At 47.3% G+C, this 23,779-nt stretch overlaps 1 protein-coding gene across 14 annotated transcripts in view; it reads right to left on the minus strand.

The window, feature by feature from the left end:
• Positions 1-23,779, minus strand: part of LOC147106116 (voltage-dependent calcium channel subunit alpha-2/delta-4-like) — an 888,222-nt gene that overhangs the window by 619,699 nt on the left and 244,744 nt on the right. For all 14 annotated transcript variants that reach the window (XR_015081361.1, XR_015081362.1, XR_015081363.1 and 11 more), the window contains 2 exons: positions 18,208-18,286; positions 3,510-3,643 (listed from right to left, as the gene is read on the minus strand). Coding sequence is in view for 11 of the 14 variants with exons in the window: in XM_086008903.1 (XP_085865029.1) it covers positions 3,510-3,643; positions 18,208-18,286 (213 nt within the window). In the remaining 3 variants the exon portion in view is untranslated. The remainder of the gene's footprint in view (positions 1-3,509; positions 3,644-18,207; positions 18,287-23,779) is intronic.

Here is a 23,779-nt window from a genome sequence, read left to right on the forward strand (position 1 = left end):
ATCCATTCCTAGCAGTGGTGGTCCTCCATCTGGCAATACATATATATCCATTTTAGGTATTTCCTGGCCTTTATATGTTACTTTCACCCTTATTTTTCCTTTGGGGTAGACTTTTTGCCCTGTATACGTCTTCAAGACAATCTCTGTAGCTTTCAAGGGTATGTGTGAAAATAGCCGCTTGTAGTCTCTTTGATTTATGACTTTTAGAGCTGACCCTGTGTCCAATTCCATTTTCACTTGGACTCCATCTATCTTGAGTGTAACCCAGATTGTCTGGTGACCCTCCATTTTGGTTACCTTATGTAGTTTCAGACAACCCAGCTCCTTGCTTCCGGAGTCTGTGTCACTTTTCTGTTCGTCTGAACCACTGTCCATCACCTGGTGTACCTTTTTGTACTTCTCCTGTGGAGATTTCTTACTGTTGGTTTTCTTCCCAGACCTGCAGACTCTTGCTATGTGTCCTGCTTTCCCACACTGTCTGCACACTTGGTCCTTGAACCAACAATCTTTCTGGTCATGTGTTGTTCTGCCGCAGCGATAGCACTTCCCTGTTCCATAGGACATTTCATTGGTGCCATATTCTTGCGGACTCCGTTGTATCTCTGCAGCGCCCCTTGCGGCTGCTTCATGTGATACTGCCATACTGAAAGCTTTGTCCAGTGTAAGATGCTTTTCTGACAGAAGCCGTTTCTGGGTTCCTTCACTTTGTAGCCCACACACAAACTTGTCCCTTAACGTATCTGCTAGTCCCGCTCCAAACTGGCAGTGTTTCGATAGCTTGTGCAGTTCCGTTATGTACTCAGCATTGCTTTTGTCTTTGTGTTGGTTCCTTTTATGGAACTTAAATCGTTCTGCTATCAGCAGCGGTGTGGGGTTTAAGTGGTCCTGTAGGATTTCTACTATGCTCTCAAAATTCTTGTTTACCGGCTTCTCTGGGGTTATTAGATTTCGCAGTAACCCATAAGTTTTTGCACCCATGGAATTTAACAGAACCAGTGCTTTATTAGCATCTGGCACTTCATTCGCCCTGCAGTACACCTCAATACATTCCACATATGTCGCCCAATCTTCGACTTCATTGTCGAACGTAGAGATACTGCCACTCTTCGGCATCCTTGGGTGTGAGTTAACTGTCAAAAATGGCACCTCCCGCACTTCCCCTTCTTCTCCGCTGGCACAAAATGGCGTCTCCCGCACTTTCCTTCCTTCCCGCGCTTGCCCTTCTTCTCCGCTGCGGCTTCTAAAAATGGCATCTCCCGCGCTCTTCCTTCTTCTCCGCGGCTCAATGGCGTCTCCTGCGCTCCCTTTTCTTCGCTCCGTGGACCCTGTTCAGCCTGTGAGCCCTGGCTGTGCACTGCGCGTTCTTCTTTTTATTTTTTTTCGACGCCGCTCAGTCTAGAACCCGGCTGTTTCTTTACCCTCTCTCTCTCCGGTTTGTTTTCTTTTTCTCGACGCCGCTCGGTGTTCAACCCTCGGCTGCGCCCTGCGCTCTTCACCCTTTTTCTTACCCCATCGACGCTGCTCGGCTTTCTCTCCGCCGTCGGTCGGCTCCAGCTGCCGCTGTTCGGGAAGGGTCTGCGCTGGACCTGTCGTCGGTCTCTTGCTGCTCGTCGTGGCTGGGGAACCAAGCCTGGCTCTCCACAGCCTCCCCTGCAAAGTTCAATCTCTGCCTGACGGCTGGGCGGTTGCTTGTAGTCGACGCCCGTGTTCCTGGCCTCAACTATTTTTTTTTATATTGCAGGTAGATTCGAATTGACACTCATCGCCACTGTTGGATCTGTGATTCAGAGAATATGCTGTTCTCAAATAATCACACGAATGCTGTACATTAACAATAAACAGGTCTTTACTGGAGGAGGGTAGTCTCAAAACAGGGGGTACAGAGGCATGCGCAAAGCTTATATACCGGTGTGGTCACTGCCAGTACTACAGTATACAGGAGCTGTAAAAGTAGTTCTGACTTAAAGGCACATACACTACACCAGCCACTTCTTTACATCTTCAATTTCCTCAATGAACTTGCTGCTTTACCTAACTTTGCATTCTTTATCTTTGAATTTTGATGCGATCCTAACATACGCGACACTTAAGGCTCTTATATTTATTCCCATGTTGGTTACCCCCAAATGAACTACAACTATTGGGTCTCTTCTAGTTCCATTAAATGGTTCTTCTAATCATTCCACAATTTGCATTGCTCTGGCTGCAGGGAATCAATTCATAATCCCGTAGGCACTGCCTTTATGACAGAGATGACGATCCAATTTTCCTGTGCAGAGTCCACTATGACTATAATCTCCATGCTTTAGTTTGTATTTTTGTCCCAGTTATCTTCTCTGGTCTTCTTCTATGGTATGGTTGTCTACTCAATTATTGGACAATGCTCAGAATTTGTTAATTGCTCTGATCTGCTGAATAACTTTACAGGCTTTCTAACCTTTCTTGCTACTTTTCCTAATATTAATCCATCCATTACTTTGGTTTCCTTCAGCACATGTCTCTTTCTCTTTTTCAACCCCACTGCTGGGCAGCAGGGTAATTATACAGAATAGGCAGCTGAGGATAGCAGATTTGATTGTGCAGTACAGCTAGCTAAGTGTAGCAGGTGGGTAAGTCAGATTCTTTAGTAAATGCAGCTAATATTAGCAAGATGATTATTTGAGTACAAGTTAAAAATAACAGACTGATTGTACATACAGGCAGCTGAGGGTATCAGGATGACTGTACAGTAGAGGCAACTGAGGTAAGCATGATGACTGTGTAGTGTAGACAAGTGATAGTACCTGGTGAACATTCCTCCCACAACCAACAACAAAAATAGGTTAACACCTGATTCATCTCATTTGCTATGTGTGGGATCGTCCTGTGTGTATATTGGCTACCATATCTGCCTATATAATTACACTTGAAAAGCAATTCATTGGTTGTGAAGCACTTCGGGATTTGCTGAGTATGTGATAAGGTGCTATATGAATGGAAGTTCTTTCTTTACCAGGATGATTGTACAATACAGTTGGCTGTGGAGAGCAGGACAATTATAAAGTACAAGCTAAGGACTGTAGATTGGTTGAATCAGGATGACTGTACAGTACAGGCAAGTAAGGGTACCAGGATCATTATAAAGTACTGATGGCTGAAAATGGCAGAATGATTTAATGACTCTGCCTCTGATCTTATCCTTCCTGTTGCAGTATAAAGGACAGTCCATGAAACTACCACCTATAGGTAGCTAACATATACTGAAGATTGCTCTGAATCCATATATGAAGTTATATTCCACTGTAGAACATTTATCACAATTACAAATACAATTTGTGATCCCGTGACAGATGCCAGATGTGGTCCATTATTACAGAACAGCAGACCATCATAAAGTTGTGAGAAGGAATAAACTAAAATCTCTTAAGCTTCTACAGAGAAGTACATATAAGGAGTTACACTCACAAATGTTTACATACATTTGATTATACAAAAGCAATTCCACAGCTATGGTTGACCAGGAAACTTACAGCATTGTCCATGTATGCTTCTGTCCATATAATGTCGTGATCATGACTAATGACCATTGGACGGCTGAGAACATGAAGGTATTCCATGACATTCTCCTGAACATCAGCCAGGGTTGAGATGTGAGTATAATATCCTGCAATTGAGTAACAGATGATTGTCAGGTCATTTTTATAACGGCCCTAGGAGCTAAAATGGACAAAACAAAAGCAGTGATAGGTTCTGGCTGCTGAAGTCAATGCTTACTGTGACTTGTCATCTTCTAACTTTCCAGTACAGTGCCTGAAAATCTGCACTGCAAGGTATGTGAATACTTTTCAATGACAGTATTCAGCATAAAAGCAGAATGAAACCATGGAGTCAAAGCTATATTCAATTAGATTTATTGTTTTAAAAATAAAACAAAGATAAGAGAATCCTCCAAAAACCATAGATTTCTCTGTTCAACCAAATTCCCATCAAGCATGAGGCTTGCAGGTAAGTTTTATCCATATTATTGAATTTATAGATCTTAATTATTTAGATTGAATTTGAAATTAAGGAATGGAGTCAGTTCAGGAGGGGAAGGAAAGCCATTGCTACAAGGTAAAAAGTCTGCAACAACTTAAAGTGGCAGCAGCCCTACATTTTGTCAGCATGTTGACCTTTCTTTTTTCCTGAAGTTTAACAAAGAACAGCAGCAGCAGTATTTCCCGGTGATCCGAGATAGAATTATAAAGATCAAAATCCTGATCGGGCCCCGAGTAGAACTGGGGTGAATTGCCCACAGAGCTCTAGCACCTTGATAAAGGTGTTAAAAAGAAAATGTATATGCCATCCAGGTTTTATAAATAGAGGTAGAGAGCATAAAAGCATAGAGATCATGCTAAACCTATACAAATGATTGGTTAGGCTGCAGTTAGAATGTTGTGTCCAGTTTTGGGAATCCTACTTTAAGAAAGATGTCAAGGCCATGGAGACAGTGAAGAAGAAACTGAACTGGACCAGCCATATAAATACTGTGGCTACAAGAGCAGGCCAGAGGCCAGAGGTTGGGAATTCTGCGGTGAGTGTCTCACCTCCTGACTCCCCAAAGCCTTTCCACCATCTACAAGGCACAAGTCAGGAGTGTGATGGAATACTCTCCACTTGCCTGGATGAGTGCAGCTCCAACAACACTCAAGAAGCGCGACACCATTCAGGATAAAGCAGCCCGCTTGATTGGCACTCCATCCACCACCTTCAACATTCACTCCCTCCACCACCGGCGCACTGTGGCTGCAGTGTGTACCATCTACAAGATGCACTGCAGCAACTCGCCAAAGCTCTTCAACAGCACCGTCCAAACCCGCGACCTCTACCACTTAGAAGGACAAGGGCAGCAGACGCATGGGAACATCACCACCTACAAGTTCCCCTCCAAGCCACAAACCATCCTGACTTGGACCTGTATCACCGTTCCTTCACTGTCGCTGGGCCAAAATCCTGGCACTCCCTTCCTAACAGCATTGTGGGTGTACCTACACCATATGGACTGCAGCGGTTCAAGAAGGCGGCTCACCACCATCTTCTCAAGGGCAATTAGGGATGGGCACTAAATGCAGGCCTAGCCAGCGACGCCCACATCCCATCAATGAATAAAAAAAAAGAGATTCAAGAAGATGATCTAAAGGATGAGAGGGTTTTGTTATGAGGAGACACTAGAGAAAATGGGGCTCTTTTCCTAAGAACAAAGAACATTAAGAGAACTGCTAGAGATGTTCAAAATTAAGAGGGGTTTTGATAAAATAAATCTGGAAAAACCATTTGTACTGGTTGGTGAGTCAATAATTAGGAAGCATAAATTCAGCATTGTTGTCAAAAGAATGTCAGGAGCGTTTTGGAGAATATTTTTTATCAGAGAGTTGTTAGGACATGGAATGTCCTACCAGAAAAAGGAATGGAAGTAATAATTGCTTTTAAAAGGGAAGTGGATAAATATTTGAAAAGAAAAATATTAAAAGAGTATAGGAAAAGGGTAGAGGAATGAAATTATGTGGATGACTCATTCAGAGAGCTGGCACAGGTGTGAGGGGTTGAATGGCCTCCTTCTGTGCTATAAAATTCTTTGATTCTAGGTCATCTGCAGCTTCCTTTCCTACACTACAACAGTGACTACATTTCAAAAGTAATTCATTGGCTGTAAAACATTAGGGATATCCTGAGATCGTGACAGGTGCTATATAAATACAAGTTCTTTCTTTTGTTTCTTGCCTTGGGAGATCAAAGGGCTAGAAATTTGGTATTGCCAGGGTTGGAGCGCTAAATTTTTAAAAGTTGGAGATTAGTGCCAAGCGCTAATCCTTCTGACCTGCCACTAAATTGATTGTTAGCGCTCCAAGAGAGAACTGCAGCGCTAAATCAAACACTAATCACCTCACTTAGGGTGCTACACACACAGAGTGGGGCGCTACCCGCAGAGCTATAACGAATTTCAGATGCAGTCCAATCAGGACTCATCATTCACACTGGCTCCTTCCAGCTCTTAAAGGGGAGGTTGAAGATGCAGCACAACCTCATTCTCAACATTGCTGGCTCTGAAGGTGACCTCCAAGCAACTCAACAGCTACAACTCTTATCCTCATGGCTGATCCCAGTCCAAGGGAGAGAGCTCGCCATTTCAGGGCCCAGGCATTGGAGGCATTGGTCACGGCAGTCGAAAGAAGGAGGGCAGTGCTGTGCCCAGCCACCGGCAGGAGGCCATTGCCCCATGTCTTCAGGGCAATGTGGAGGGAAGTGGCCCAGGATGTCTTGGCCAGCAGTGTGGTCATCAGGACTCTCACACAGTGCTGTAAAAAATTCTACGACCTTACTTGGGTGGTCAGGATGAGTAGATGCTTCTACAAGTCCTACATACCAGCATCTGAACCTCAGTCTGTACACACTGCACAAACACCACACACCCACCACTCACCCACCAAGCATCTCCACCTACTCAAACTCACATCCATATCTCACGCCTTACCTACAATCACAGCTATTCAACTATGACAGGCACATCTCCCAAACACATAGCTGCACACTCGCTCGCACACTTTCCTTTCTCTTGCAGGCCAAGCTGGCCCACAATAGGAGGGAGCAGCAACAAACAGGCGAGGGTGAAGCGGACATCCAACAGCTTACAGACCTGGAGGAGTGAGTGCTGAGAGTCATTGGGCACCAGGTGGTGGGGGCCATGGCTGTCAGTGTCCCCCTTGGGGACAACAACGGTATGTTCATCCCTTCTCCTTTTCTCATCCCACTTCCCACTCACGCCACAAGCTGTAATGTATATACCTTTAAGGGGGGAACTACTTTTTACAGCTCATGTATACTGTAGTACCGGCAGTGACCACACCTGTATATAGCACTGAGTAGTAACCTGTACAGTCAGTTCCAGAGTGAGCCATGTTGAGTAAACACCTGTTGTACCATTCTCCTGCAGTCTGTGTTTTACTACTGACGGACACAACATTGGCGACGAGGCAAATTCGATCCTACATGCAACTCTGCATCACCTCCCAGGGATTCGTTCCTGGAGACCAGTAGATTGGAGGTCAAGGCCAGAGACACGGGCGTCGACCACGGGCAACCGCCCAGTCATCCAGCAGAGACTCGAGAATTGTGGGGGAGGCTGTTGAGAGCTAGGCTTGGCTTTCCAGTCATGGTGGTCCAGCGAAACGGGCTGGCAACAGGTAGTACGCAGACCCTTCCCGGACAGCGGCGGGCTAGAGCCCGACCGAGCGGCACAGCAAAGGGCCGAGCAGCATCGACGGGAGAGAGAGAGAGAGGGCAGAGCGCTCAGGGCGCAGCCGGTGTTCAGGGGCCGAGCAGCGTCGAGGAGAGGGAGAGAGATGCGCAGAAACCCGCGAGGCGCCGCCATTGCCACGAGGACCGCCGAGAGCGGCGTTGGCAGCAGCGCAGGAGAAGCGTGCAAAACCTACAGGGCGCCGCCATTGCCACGAGGACCGCCGAGAGCGGCGTTGGCAGCAACGGGAGAGGAAGAAAAGCGCGGGAGACGCCATTTTAAGCCATTTTAAACCACACCCAAAATGCTGAAGAGTGGCAGTATCACCGCATTTGACAATGAAGTCGAAGATTGGACTACATATGTCGAACGAATAGAGGTATACTGCAAGGCAAATGAGGTGTCAGATGACAAGAAAGCGCCGGTATTGTTAAATTTAATGGGTGCAAAGACATATGGCTTATTACGAAATCTAGTAACCCCAGCGAAGCCAGTGGAAAAGAGTTTTGGAGACATAGTGACGATACTACAGGAACATTTAAACCCCACACCGCTGCTGATAGCAGAAAGATTCAAGTTTCACAAACGGAACCAGCATAAGGATGAAAGCAATGCTGAATATTTAACAGAGCTGCGCAAACTATCGAAACACTGCCAGTTTGGAACGGGACTGGCAGATACCTTAAGGGACAAGTTTGTGTGTGGGCTTCAAAGTGAAGGCACCCAGAAACGGCTTTTATCTGAAAAGGACCTTACGCTGGACAAGGCTTTCAGCATTGCGGTATCATATGAAGCAGCAGCATGGGGCGCTGCAGAGATCCAACAGAGACCGCAAGAATATGGCACAAACGAAATGTCATACAGAACAGAGAAGTGCTATCACTGCGGCAGAACAACACACGACCACAATGATTGCTGGTTCAAAGACAAAGGCCTAGAAATTGAGTTTGCGCTGCGCCAGGGCTTTAGCGCCGGAAGTTAGCGCCGGCGCTAAGTCCCTTTGCGCGCGCCAAAAATTCAGTAGCGCCGCGCCCAAACGGCTGCCGGCGCTACTGAAGGGTTTTAGCACCTGAAAACTGGCGCTACGCGCCGCATTGCGGCGCTATTCCGGCGCTGCGGCGCCCGCTGCGGTGCGGCAGGCTCGGGAAGTGCAGGCCTCCTCCTTCCGTTAAGGAGGAGCTGCCTGCACCCGGCCGCGGCCAGCGCAAATCTCTTCAAAAATGAGCCCAGCACCTCGGACAAGTGCCGGGCTTGCATCTGTTCCGTGGGGGGGGGGGGGGAGAAGTCCGGGGAGGGAGCTGCGGGCAGGCGGCCGGCGGGAAAGCGGCCGGCCGCCGCGGGGCCTTTAATGCGCCGGCGCAAACACATGTTGGACTCTGTTGCCAGAGTCTTAGTTGCGGCTGCCACGGGCGAGGCGGCCGCAACTGAATTTTGGCGCTGGGGCCCGTCGGCATGGCAACCGGGACGCTGCGCACACCGATGACGTCATCGGTGCCGGCGCAGCGCTACCGGTGCAACGCCGCTTTAGGGCCCCAGGGAATTTTTGAACTGGCCATAACTCTGGCGCTAGTCCCTCTAGCGCCTCAAAAGCGGCGCTAAGGCTAGTGAATTTCTAGGCCAAAGTGTGCAGACAGTGTGGAAAAGTAGGACACATAGCACGAGTCTGCAGGTCGGGAAAGAAAACCAGCAATAAGAAATCTCCAAAAGAAAAGTATAAGAAGGTACATAAGGTGACGGAGAATAGTTCAGACGAACAAAAGAGTGATACCGACTCCGAAAACAGGGAGCTGAGTTGTCTGAAACTACATAATGTGATCAAAACGGAGGATCACCGAACCATTTGGGTCACTCTCAAGATAGCAGGAGTCCAGGTAAAAATGGAATTGGACACAGGATCAGCCCTAACAGTCATAAACCGACGGGACTACGAGCGGCTATTCTCACACATACCCTTGAGAGACACAAAAATTATTTTGAAGCCGTACACGGGGCAAAATGTCTACCCCAAAGGAAAAATAAGGGTGACCGTTATATATAACGGTAAGGAAACACCAAAACTAGACCTGTATGTATTGCAAGATGGAGGACCACCATTACTGGGACGTGAATGGATCAGGAAAATACAGCTGGATTGGCATTCCATACAAGCACTGACTGTGGCTGCCAAAAAGGATGACGACGTCACACCTCGGCGACTGTCAAAGATCCTAACCGACGCGCAAGAAGTGTTCCAGCAAGGACTCGGAACACTAAAAGGCATGACAGCAACAATTAAAATTGAAGAAAACGCAAGCCCAAAATTTTTTAAGGCCAGACCGGTACCTTATGCGATCCGCCCAGCTGTCGAAGCAGAGCTGGAGAGTTTGGAACGTTCAGGAGTACTGTCCAAGGTAGACTGGAGCGAGTGGGCTACACCCATCGTCCCTGTGATGAAAAAGTCGTTGAGCAGCACGCCTGGGGAACCAAGGAAGGTTCGCATCTGTGGGGACTTTAAGGTAACAGTGAACCCAGTCCTTCACACCGTGCAATATCCACTTCCGCGGATTGAAGATATTTTCGCCTCGCTATCTGGAGGGAAACGCTTCACTAAGATTGATCTGGCCCAGGCGTATCTGCAAATGGAGGTAGAAGAAGCATCAAAAAAATACCTCACAATCAACACCCATAAAGGTCTCTGCCAATACAACCGGCTGATATTCGGGGTAGCATCAGCTCCGGCTATTTGGCAAAGGGCAATGGAACAAGCCCTGCAAGGGATCCCAGGGACCCAGTGTTATTTGGACGACATCCTGGTCACGGGCGAAAATGACAGTGATCACCTCGCCAACCTGGAGCAGGTGCTCACTAGATTGAAGGAATATGGGCTCCGAGCTAACTGCCCCAAATGCGAGTTTTTTAAAAAACACATCTCGTATTGTGGCCACGTTATCGATAAAGAGGGGTTACATAAGTCCCCAGAAAAGATTGAGGCAGTAATCAAGGCTCCAGCACCGGAAAACGTGTCACAACTGAGGTCGTTCCTCGGGCTGGTAAACTACTACCATAAGTTCTTGCCAAATTTGTCTACAATACTACACCCACTGAACACCCTACTGCAAACTGGAGTGCCATGGAAGTGGAGTGACGAATGTAAACGAGCTTTCCAGAAGAGCAAAACACTAATCACATCGAAAGAGGTATTGGCCCATTTCAACCCAGCACTACCAATTCGGTTGGTGTGTGATGCGTCACCCTACGGCATTGGAGCGGTGCTGTTGCACAAATTCTCGGACGGCTCAGAGAGGCCAATAGCCTTTGCGTCACGATCACTAACCTCAGCCGAGCGTAACTATGCCCAGATTGACAGGGAGGCCCTCAGCCGAGTGTGGGGAGTGAAAAAGTTCAATCACTATCTGCACGGGCAGAAATTCACCTTGCTGACTGACCACCAGCCTCTTGTCTCCATTTTTAATCCAAAGAAGGGCGTTCCGGTGATGACTGCGCAACGACTACAAAGATGGTCACTCTTTCTAGGGGCACACCACTATGAGATTGAATATAAGGGCACGAAACAGCACGGAAATGCTGATGGGCTATCACGCCTGCCACTGCCTACTGCGGAGGAAGCACCAGCAGTGGATCCTGTCGAAATATTTAATTCGACTACAGTTGAATACCTACCAGTAACTAACGCTCGTATAGAAAAGGAGACCCGAAATGACCCAACACTGTCTCGGGTATATGATTTGACGGTGAAGGGATGGCCAGCACATGGCGACTCACTGTTGCCAGCATTCTCGACAAGAAGAGAACAGCTGTCAGTGTGCCGGGGGACCTTGATATGTGGATCCCGAGTGGTAATTCCACCCAAGTTAAGGGATAGAGTGCTCAATGAGCTTCATGAGGGTCATCTGGGAGGGGTAAAAATGAAAAGCCTTGCCAGGGCTTATGTGTGGTGGCCGGGAATCGATAAACAAATCGAGGACCTGACCAAGAGCTGCTCAGGATGCCAGAAAGTCCAAAATGCACCACCACATGCCCCTCTACACCCATGGGAGTGGCCCTCATCTCCACGGCAATGGGTGCATATTGATTTTGCTGGTCCAATCATGGACTCAATGTTTTTAATAGCCATGGATGCGCACTCGAAATGGCCTGAGGTCATCAAAATGTCCTCCACCACCACGGAGAAAACTATTGCAGTCCTACGGACCATTTTTGCCAGGAACGGCTTGCCAGAACAGATTTGCTCCGATAACGGACCACAGTTTGTGTCCGAAGAGTTCCGGAGGTTTATGCAGAAGAATGGGGTAAGGCATTACACATCCGCCCCGTATCATCCAGCCACAAATGGATTGGCTGAGAGGTTCATACAAATCTTTAAGAAGGCAATAAAGGCTATGTACAATGACAACATTCCGCTGCAGCATAAGGTGGACAATTTCCTGTTCGCCTACCGGAATGCGACACATGCAGTCACCAACCAGGCCCTGGCTGTGATGTTCTTTAACCGAAGGTTAAGATCTCGCCTGGATTTGCTCAGACCAAACGTACGAAGAGATGTTGAGAGTAAGCAATTCCAGCACATCCATGAGAAGCCAACAAGGAGCTTCAATGTAGGGCAACCAGTCTTGGCCCGCGACTACCGAACAGAAAAATGGCAGCCAGGAACGATATGCACACGGCAGGGCCCACTAATGTACACAGTGGACGCTGGGGAGAACATCGTGAGACGCCATGCTGACCAGATCCTAGAGTCACAGGAACAAGTCAACCCCATGCCTCGCCCATGCGTACCTGGTGAGGAACCCGATGTACAGGTCGCATCTACCCCAGAAACAGTAGCATCGGAAGCTGATGACCCAACTGATGACAGGGTGCCAGAATCGCCTCCGCACCAAGAGCGAGACACTCGGGAAAGGCGCTATCCAGAAAGGATCAGGAAGTCTCCCCAAAGACTGAATATATAAATGGACTATTTTCAGCTAACGTTGTATGTTAAAAGTGTTAATTGTAATTAGTTTGATATTTAATTGTTAAATGAGTGTTATGGTACTGTTAATCTAAAAGGGGAGGAATTGTAATGTATATACCTTTTAAGGGGGGAACTACTTTTTACAGCTCATGTATACTGTAGTACCGGCAGTGACCACACCTGTATATAGCACTGAGTAGTAATCTGTACAGTTCAGTTCCAGAGTGAGCCACGTTGAGTAAACACCTGTTGTACCATTCTCCTGCAGTCTGTGTCTTACTACTGACGGACACAACACAAGCCTTTCCCACTTTCCAGTGCATTATACTGTCTGCATTCCTTGCTCCCTTCCTGCCCCCCTGCCCTCACCTTAACGCGACTCTTGTGTCTTTATGCTTTCAGGTAATCAGCAACCAGATGACCAGCCTGCCCCTGAGCCTCCCAGTGAGAGTGAAGCGGGAGAAGAGGAGGAGGAAGAAAGCACCGCGTCACTGCATGTCTCACCCACAGGCACCACCTCAGATACTGGGACAATGTGATCTTTAGAGGCAAGTTTAGTAGAGGGGATGGCACTGGCTGATACACTGGGGACAAGCGGACTGCAGTAAGGCCAGGGGGAAAGGGTAGCTCGGGATCCAGCTCCCGAGGGCAAGTTCGCGTGCGAGTTCTGCTGCACAGGACTCAGATGAGGACCTCGATGGGGAGGCGTTGACAAGAAGGGTGATGGGCATGTACACGGAGATCATAGGTGCAATGGCAAGGGTGCCTGAGAGCCTGTCGGCAATGGTAAGAAGCATGGAGGAGTCTGCCTCCAACATTGCACAGAGCTCTGCGCACACCATGGAGCCCATCCTTGGCAGTCTGCAAAGGATGGTGGACTCCCTGAGAGACCATGGGGACCCAGACCTCATGCCATGTGTCATGGGCGATGTGGCAGCATCTATTGCAGCACAGGCGGAAGCCATGCAACGTCTTAGTGCTGTAATGCAGTCAATGATTGCTGCCATCGAGTCTTAGACTGCTCTCATGCAGTCTCAGCTTGATGCAACGCAAGCTCTGACTGCTGCCATCATCGTGGGTCCACCACAGTCCACTGGGGATCTCACGGTATCGCAGCAGGCCAGCAATCTGTGCTCCAGCAGATTAGTAGGGATGCTGAGGTGCTGCCCCGGTGGAGTGGCAGTGTGTCAGTCGAGCAGGAACCTGCTGTCCTCTCTCAGGATGACAGCATTCCTGCTCCCACCACTGCCACTCCGCCATTCCCCTTGTCTTTGCCTGTCAGCCAGCCAGGCCAGACTGCCGCTGCCAGCCTGAGGTGGTGCAGTTTACATCCGGGCCTTCCAGGCTCAGAGCTGGTTGAGGGCATCCTGCAAGGCCATCTGTAGTCTGTGGCATTGACACTCAGCAGCCTTCCACCAGCCCTGCTGCAGCCACTGGGGACAGACTATGTAGGAGCAGTAGATTAGGAAAAGGCACTGTAATGAGGGGAAGTAAGGGTTTGCACAAGGGTGATTAGTTAATACTGTTGTTGTATATATGTGTTTATAGAATGTTGATAAATTTATTAATGGAATGTTGCTGATTTTGTGGTGTCTCTCATTTCAGCTTTGCGCTGTGATATGGCAAGCAAAATGGATGGAATGATGGGGATGTGGTCAGCAATCGATATGTGGGGTAAAATGAATTGGAACCACAGTCTGATGAGTTGGTCACGGACCGCCCTTCCAGAAGGCCGATTAAGTGGCTGTCTCCTCCCTCGCTGCTGTTCCTCGTCCTCCTCCTCCTCGTCCTCCTCCTTGTCCCCCTCCTCTCCCTCTTCCTCCTCCTGAGGCGGTGTCGCTATGCCTGGTGGCAATGGCTGGGCCCTTATGATGGCCAAGTTGTGCAGCATGCAGCACACCATGACGAAAAGGGACACCTGCTTAGCTGAGTACTAGAGGGCTCCTCCCGAGCGGTCAAGGCAGCAGAGCCATTGCTTGAGCACCCCGATGGTCTGCTCGATGATGTTCCTGGTGGTGGCATGGCTCTCATTGTATGAGTGCTGAGCAGCAGTGTTAGGGTTGCAGAAGGGAGTAGTGAGCCAGGTGGAGAGCGGCTAGCCCTTGTCTCCGACCAGCCAGCCGCGAGCTTGATGTGGTGGCTGGAAGAGTGCAGGCGCGGGATGAAGGCATTGTGGCTGCTGCCAGGATAGCGGTGAGGATTCAGTGTCTGTCGTCACACACAAACTGCATATTAAATGAGTGGTATCCTTTGCAGTTACAGACTACCTCAGGATTGTTACGGGGTCCCGCAAAGCACCGTGAGTGCAGTCAATGGCGCACTGCACCATGGGGATGCCCGCTATCCCGGCATAGCCACATGCATGCTCGTCCTGCTTCTCTCTGGTCATGGGGAAGGAAATGTAGTCCCTTCTCCTTCTTTAGAGAGCATTTGTGACCTCCCGGATGTAGCAATGGATGACGAACTGTAAAATGTTAGATATGTCTCCTGCTGCAGACTGGAAGGATTCGCTGGCATAGAAATTGATGGCGACGGTGACCTTGACTGCCACTGAGAGAGCCATGGTGGTCCTGATCTGAGGCTCGAGGTCTGGCTGCAGGAGGTGGCAGAGCTCTGTGACCACCTCCTTGCTGAAGCGGAGCCTTCTAAGACACTGCTCCTCAGTTAAATGTATGTAAGAGCAGTGCTCCCGGAATACCCTGGGAGGATAAGGCCTCCTGCTGACAGCCCTGTTGGCCCTCCTCCCTCTGGCCACATTTTCCAATCTCTGACATTGATGCTGGAGGGCGAGGTCGAGTGCCAGTACAGCTTCCATTAATGTATACAAGTGTAGGAGATCGAAATCTCAGCACAATGAAACTGACAAATTTTTAGCAGCCAGAACACTCCTGAAAGTAATAAACGTTTACCTGTTTCCCTATGTCAAGCTGAGAAGGCAGCACTAAGTGGTGACTAAAATCAAACTGGATGTTGATGCCTTTAAATACCACTCCTACAGCGTCCACCCGACTGCATCACGCCTCCTCTTCCTGCCGTTGTTCACGCCAGGCGCTAAGGCAGAGGGCAGCAGTCAATTTTGAATCTGGGCTGTTAACGGAGCATTCCTCACGCTTTGACGTCATGATCTGGCAGCCACTAAAGGCGTAGGCGTTAAATGTTATTGGCAGCGCTAAATCCTAGGTGAATGTTGCATGCGGCATTGCATTTGCCACACCCTGCCGCAAACCCATTAGCCACCCCAGGCGCTAACAGGTGGCACTAACATGCCGAATTTCTCCCCCAAAGTCTCTTGTTGCACAACTCCTCGCTCGTTCCTTCGTATATACTCAGGGTCTATAAATGCGTGCAAGGGGATATTGGTGGGTTGGATACAGCTTTATCCTATGTTGCCAGATGTGCCTTTGGCACTCTTCCTCCTCTTCCATGAACAGAGTATAAATAAGAAACCCATGCTTACTGCCCATTTACTGTATTGGGAGGTGGAACCAATAATAAACTAAATCAGTTTTTAAGAACACTTCACTAATTTCCCCCCAAAAATCAAAACAATCCACAGACAGTTGAGATATCAGCCAAAGTTGACCACAGTTTAAGCTCTTTTACATAAAGCACTTCTGCTGGCAACACAGTATGGGTAGAACTTTCAACTTTGACAGGAATCTAACACGTGATATCGGATTGACCTCCCATTATAAACCCCGGCTGATTTTGCTTTCGGGAAAGGAAAAGACGTCAATGCCCATTTTACACCCTCACCGAAGATGACAGTTCTGGTGTTTACCTCGCATATAAGAGCATTCCTTAGGAACAATCACATGGGAGTAGTATTGCCAGGAATTTGGATGCATGATGAAACTACTATTATGGCGCGATGTGCTTGCATCTGCTGAAAAAGGGGGAAGCGCTTCTACTTCAACGAAAAATTTAAGGGACAAAACTGAGCAAGACTCTGTGATAATGGATCTTGCCCCAAAATCCACCACATGTTCTCTGTTGTCATTATGCCGCAATCCCGCAAAAAATAGCAAGGAAATTCCAAACCTAAGTGACTGCGTAGGCTGGCACACTATCTTTTCATTTTAAGAATCTGAGTTTGTCCATCAGCTATAAAAATTCTAAGTGAAATGTGGATGGAAAATTTAGATCCTGTTCCGAGTGGGCACAAGTCCACAGCAGAAAACACAAGTAATTCAGTAGTATTCCTATTCAGAGATCACAAAGTTGGCTGTTGTAGAAAATTAAAATGTCACTTTCTGCAGGAAAGTGCTTTGCCTCTGCTTTGCTACCCACCTCAACGGCACAATTGAGATCAATTATTCACTACATAGAGAATAGGGGACACAAATCTACATCTTACCATTCTGCTCAAAAATGCTGTGCAATTGTGCTACCCTATTATATAAATTACATTGCATTTTGCTACATTGGGACACACAGACAAAGAAGATCCCAGTTTTAATTCTTTCTGCAGAGTTAACGGAGCTAGGGTAGCTAATGCAGCACATACTAGGGATGGAATCTGCAGCCCTCCTGGTCTGTATGGCTAAGCATCCTATCATGTGGTGTATTTACCCACTACTGAGCAGAAACATTTACAATTATTTCCCACTGTTGCGCTTACACAATTTCCTTATAATATCTGTACATTTTCAACTGGAAAAAAAAACATTTTAATGGATATATGCATTTGTGTAGATTTACAAGGCTGAAGAATATCAAATGAAATAGTTTAGTGGGGCACAAACTGGGGGCACATATCAGGAAATTGTTCACCCTCAGTCTGTGATTTTGTGTCCATTAAAATTAATAAACAGAAAATCAGGGGTTGTGGAACAGAATTTTCCAATTTTTGTTCCTGGCCTATGCTCATTACAATCTATATTAATGACTTGGATGAAGGGACCCTAGCCAAATTTGCTGATGATACAAAACTAGGTGGGAAAGCAAGTTGTGAAGAGGACACAAAGAATCTGCAGAGGGATATAGATAGGTTAAGTGAGTGGGTAAAAATTTGGCAGATGGAGTATAATGTGGGAAAATGTGAGGTTATCCACTTTGGTAGGAAAAATAAAAAAGCAAATTATTATTTAAATGGAGGGAGACTACAAAATGCTGCGGTACAGAGAGATTTCGGGGTCCTTGTACGTGGAACACAAAAAAGTTAGCATGCAGGTACAGCAAGTAATTAGGAAGGCAATTGGAATGTTGGCCTTTATTGCAAGGGGGATGGAGTATAAAAGTAGGGAAGTCCTGCTACAACTGTACAGGGCATTGGTGAGACCACACCTTGAGTACTGCGTACAGTTTTGGTCTCCTTATTTAAGGCGGGATCTACTTGCATTGGAGGCAGTTCAGAGAAGGTTCACTAGGTTAATTCCTGAGATGAAGGGGTTGTCTTATGAAGAAAGATTGAGCAGGTTGGGCCTATACTCATTGGAGTTTAGAAGAATGAGAGGTGGTCTTATTGAAACGTATAAGATTCTGAGGGGGCTTGACAGGGTAGATGCAGAGAGGATGTTTTCCCTCGTGGTGGAATCTAGAACTAGGGGGCATAGTTTCAGAATAAGGGGTCGCCCATTTAAAACAGAGATGAGGAGGATTTTCTTCTCTCAGAGGGTCATGAATCTTTGGAATTCTCTACCCCAGAGAGCTGTGGAGGCTGGTCATTAAATATATTTAAGGTGGAGATAGACAGATTTCTGAACGACAAAAGAGTCAAGGGTTATGGGGAGCGGGCAGGAAAGTGGAGTTGAGGCCAAGACTAGATCAGCCATGATCTTATCGAATGGCGGAGCAGGCTCAAGGGGCCAAATGGCCTACACCTGCTCCTATTTCTTATGTTCTTATGTTCTAAGAGCACTGAAGTGGAAAAGCCCAGCAAAACATGTATAGAAATTTGAGTCCTATTTTCACTGATGTTACTGTACACAAGTGTTATAAATTCAAATGTCCATCTAAGACTGACTTTTCTAAAGTAGCTGCTTAAAGCCAGGTTTCTTACCTTTATTGTTACACGCTATCCATTTAACATATTCTGCAAACGTTACCTCCCGGCCAATCAGATATGTAAATACACGCACCTGTCAAGGATAGTTAAGCACAATGACTGTAGGATAATTCTCTGCATAGATGCTTTAATGAAAAAGACAAGAGGTTTGCATACTGTGTTGATCCTGTCTTTGCAGGTCTAAACATTAAAAAAAAGAAACAAATTAATTCCCATTCCATCATTTAGTCAGTCCAGCTTGTTCTGCTAATCCTCTTACTGATTCCTCTCCATTAGGGTAGGATCCATACTTCTGTTGCCACCTATTCCTGATGGCTTGACTGGCCTTCCAGTGATCCAGGGTTCAAAGCGTATGTACACCAACACACTGCACAAACAGACCACTTCTTTACTCTGTCCTTTCATTTAACATCTAATTAAAAATATTATAAAATAAATGGAGAAATGTACAGAATTCCAGCTCCACACATAAGAAATACAGGCTGCAACGTACTGCAGTAGGCAATAAATACTGGAATTGTATGGATAGTTCAAACATAAACCCACTTTCATCTGATGATCTTGGCAGTGTTGGATAACTACAGAGTAGGAACTAAGCAAAAGGTGGCAAATTTTCTCATTTCCATCGACTAAGAAACCATGGCCCAGAAATTGGGCTACTTATCACCACCCATTAGCGCTGGAATCGTCGTGAAAAATGGTGACCGCCACTCTAGCGCCCCTCGCTTGTGCAGGACTCAGCAGCCACCATTTTGGTGAGGGCCTCAGCATTGTCGATAACAGCACTGGCCCTGAAGATGTAAATGAAGGGAACATGACAGCAGTCAGCATGCAGCGGCGACTTAACGTTATGCTCTGTGAACTTCGATCTCAGCGCTGAGTTTAGCACTGGGACGTAACCGCACTCTGAAATGCGAGCGTTCAGCAGACTGACAGAGACGCTGTCAGCACTTCTTAAAGGGACACACACATCTTTCAGGTAAGTTTGCATTTAAGCTTTTGGACTGGATTTTATTTTATTTTATTGTAGTCGTGGCTTGGTGCAATACATGTTAAAAGTTTTTTTACATGCGCTGGGAGTGCTACTGGACACTTGCAAGGTCTCAGGTGGTAAAGGAAGACCTCTGAGAAGACAGAAAATGCTGGAAATACTCAGCAGGTCAGGCAGCATCCGTGGTGAGAGAAACAGAGTTAACGTTTCAGGTAGAGTTGCTGCCTGACCTGTGGAGTATTTCCAGCATTTCATGCTTTTATTTCAGATTGCCAGCATCCACTTGCAGAGGGGCAAGGAAGACGCAGAAGAGGAAAATGCAGAAGAGGAAGAAGCAGAAGGTAGGATCCAATCCAGACTTCGCCTTTCTGGCCGGGATATCCGGGATGGAATTATCCGGCTGCGGTCCCAATGACCACAACCCCAATTCCCCTTTCAACATTTGTCCCGCACCTTACCTTCCCTCTGTTACTGACCATCACAGTGTCGTCTTGGCCATAATGCTGAAATAAAAGCCACCACAAAGCAAACTTTCCAGTGCAACTTTATACATCTATCCATGCAATAATACATCAAGAAATCAACTAAGCACCCTTATGCATTCCCTTAGTGACTGTCTTGTGTGTGCCTTTGCCTATCTCAATGATGTCACGCATTGCTACCCCAGTACGCTGGCTTCTTCTTCCCATACCTGTGGGTATAGGGCCTCTTTTGCAGTGTTGACCCCCTGCACAAAATGGAGTGCTGCGTGCGAGAACCTGGGTGCCCCTTCCCTGGCTTGCTGAGCCATTTGTTTTAGTTCTGAAGCACTTTTGCTATTTTTTTAGGTGTGGACGACAATTCAGCTTTAAGAGCTGAAGACTGCCATTTGGGAATTCTTTTTAATATTAATTATTTTTCAGAAGGCTGTGAGGGCTAAAAACTGCCTCTTTTTACGCTGGTTTTAATTTTTTTCATTTCAGAAGGCAGTTCCCCTTTAAGAGACTGAACTGCTTTCTGAAATGACAGCCTCGCTTTCAGAGCAGGCTGTTCTTGCTGCAATAACACTACGGCCACACTACATTGGGGCCTCCTGCCGGGACGAACACCACCAGGATGGCGTTGTACATTGAGCTTAGCGGTGGGCTAATGTTAATTAGCCACCAGCGCCAATTTACTGGACCTGCCATAATTTTCTGCGGCTTTTAACACTGGCCCGTGTCGGCACCGGCAGGTTTTTAACATTGCTGAATTTTTAACCCGTGGGTCTCAGCCTTATACTATCCCTGGGCTCCACAAAATCGAGAATTATACCGACGCTCGGCTCTGCATTACACCTACAATGGGTTTTGCAAAACCAACCCAGGTCTCCACATTACACTGAAACATGCATTAGCATTGTGCACGCGCAGTGTAATATTTGACTATGGGGTTCACAATACAGATGGGGAAAAATTTGTGCCGCCAACAGAATTGCTGGTGTCACTGGAAACTCAAGTTAACAGCTGCCTAAAATGGCCGCAGCACTACCATTGAAAAATTGGCTCTGGAGGTTGGTGATGTGGAGCGCAGCGCTAACTTATCGTGCAATGCTCTCCTGGTGCCGTAAATGGTGGCCTCTGACCCGAAGTGCCCATCCACAGTCGACGTTGCTGCTTCTTACAGCCTGTGGGAGCAAGGCTGCGGAGTTCGCAAAGCATTGTGGGCAATTAAAGGGGCTTTGAATTAAAGGGGCAATGCATTCAAAACTAATAAAAATTAAAATCAAGTGAAAAATGTATTTTTCAGCCCTTACTGCCTTTCAAAAAAAATGTAAACATTAAAAATTAGCGTTAAAAAGAATTCCCAAATGGCAGTCTTCAGCTCTTCAAGCTGAATTGTCTTCCACACCTAAAAAAAATGGTAAAAGTGCTTCAGCCCTAACACAAATGGCTCAGCAAGCCAGGGAAGGGGCACCCAGGGTCTCACATGCAGCACTCCAGCTTTGTGCAGGGATTCAACACCGCCAGTGAGATCCTCTACCCAAAGGGGCCAGCAGGCCCTCCAGAAAGCATGATGTGGAGCCACATCATGAAGCCATCACTGCCAGCAGTATCGCTGCCACCACCTGGCTCCAGTGCCCAAAGAAGCTTCATGACCTCAGACCACTGGTCAAGGTCAGTGAATGCATCTTCAAGAGCCATCTCCTACCAACTGCATCACTAGCCTCACATACTGCTCAATGCACGACTCCCTCCACCACAATCACTCACATACCCTATCTCTCCTCAACCTTCTTGACTTGTCTGCAGCCTTTGACACGGTTGAACACTCCATCTTTCTCCAATACCTCTTCACCATCGTCCAGCTGGGTGGGACTGCACTCGCCTGGTTCCATTCTTATCTATCTAATCATAGCCAGAGAATCACCTGCAAGGGCTTCTCTTCCCGCTCCTGCATTGTTACCTCTGGTGTCCCTCAAGGATCTATCCTTGGCCCCCTCCTATTTCTCATCTACATGCTGCCCCTTGGCGACATCATCCGAAAACACAGTGTCAGTTTCCACATGTACACTGACGACACCCAGCGCTACCTCACCACCACTTCTCTTGACCCCTCCACAGTCTCTAAATTGTCAGGCTGCTTGTCCGACATCCATTTCTGGATGAGCAGAAATTTTCCCCAATTAAATATTGAGAAGGCCGAAGCCAATGTTTTCGGTCCCCGCCACAAACTCCATAGCGACTGACTCCATCCCTCTCCCTAACATTTGTCTGAGGCTGAACCCCACTGTTCGCAACCTTGGTGTCATATTTGATCCTGAAAGGAGTATCCAACCACATATCGGCGGCTTAACTAAGGCTGCCTATTTCCACCTCCGTAACATCATCCGTCTCCGCCCTTGCCTCAGCTCATCTGCTGCTGAAACCCTTATCCATGCCTTTGTTACCTCTAGACTTGACTATTCCAACGCACTCCTGGCTGGCCTCCCTACATTAAATTGAGGTCATCCAAAACTCGGCTGCCCATGTCCAAACTTGCACCAAGTTCCGTTCACCCGTCTCTGTGCTCGCTGACCTACATTGGCTCCTGGTTAAGCAATGCCTCGATTTCAAAATTCTCATCCTTGTTTTCAAATCCCTCCATGGCCTCGCCCCTCTCTATCTCGGTAATCTCCTCCAGCCCCACAACCCCCCAAGATATCTGCCCGCTTGAGCATCCCTGATTATAATCGCTCCACCATTGGTGGCCGTGCCTTCTGTTGTCTAGGCCCTAAGCTCTGGAATTCCCTGCCTAAACCTCTCTGCCTCTCTACCTCTCTTTCCTCCTTTAAGACGCTCCTTAAAACCTACCTCTTTGACCAAGATTTTGGTCATCTGCCCTAATTTCTTATGTGGCTCGGTGTCAAGTTTTTCATCTTATAATACACCGGTGAAGCGCCTTGGGCCGTTTTACTTTGTTAAAGGCGCTATATAAATACAAGTTGTTGTTGTTGTTGTTGTGGTACCAACAATCTGTATCAATTACAATGCACATCTCCTATTCCGAGCCGAGCCTCACCGCTTGGAGGAGATGGTGCAGGCCATTCTTGGCAGGGGCATGGCTGAGCCCTTGGCCAGCAGCGGGGCTGAAAGGATACAAGGTGCTGGTATCTCACACATTATCCTCCTTCTCGCATGCACCTGTTTCTTTCCCACCCTCTCCTCACCTCAACTGCACACTTGTGCCTTCCTCATTTCACACACCCAAGAAATGCAGCCTGCCCAGCCAGTAGTTGACCAAGAAGAGGGCGAGGAGAGTGGAGAAGAAGAAGAAAGACTGTCACTTGATTTGACACTCCCAGTCGACCAGCAAGGCCATTTGCAGTCTCCCACACTGAAAGTCAGCAGCCTTCCACCATCCATGCTGCAGCCACTGGGGTAACACTGCGTGACAGCAGTAGGACATGCAAAGGCACACACAAGATAGTCACTAAGAGTGATGAATTGATTTCTTGATGTCATATTGGATGGATAGCTGTATAAAGTTGGATTGGTAGGTTTGATTTTTGGTGGATTTTATTTCAGCATTGTGGCCAAGAGGACGCTGTGATGATCAGTAACAGAGGGAATGCAAGATGTGGGACAAATGTTGAAGGGGGAATTGGAGTTGTAGTCACTGGTACCATAGACGGATGATTCCATCCTGGATATCCCGGCCAGAAAGGGGCTATCTGGATTGCATACTTTCTTCTGTTTCTTCCTCTTCAGCTTCCTCCTCTTTTGTGTCTTCCTCTTCCCTCTGCGAGTGCATGCTGTAAATCTGAAATGACAGCATAAAATGCTGGAAATACTCAGCTGGTCAGTCAGCATCTCGACCTGAGACGTGAACTCTATTTCTCTCTCCATGGATATTGCCTGACATGCTGAGTATTTGCAGCATTTTCTGTCTTCTCATAGGCCTTCCTTTACCATCTGAAGCCTTGTAACTGTCCAGTAGCCCTCCCTACACACTTAAAAAACTTTTAACATCTATTGCAGCAAGCCACTACTTCAATAAAATAAAAAAAATTAAAAAGCTTAAATCCAAAACCACCTAAAAGATGGGTGTGTCCCTTTAAAAGGTGCTGACATCACC

The sequence above is a fragment of the Somniosus microcephalus genome, chromosome 16 (genome assembly GCF_052327205.1).
Source record: "Somniosus microcephalus isolate GS21.2 chromosome 16, FLI_Smic_1.0, whole genome shotgun sequence".
Taxonomy (NCBI): Eukaryota; Metazoa; Chordata; class Chondrichthyes; order Squaliformes; family Somniosidae; genus Somniosus; species Somniosus microcephalus.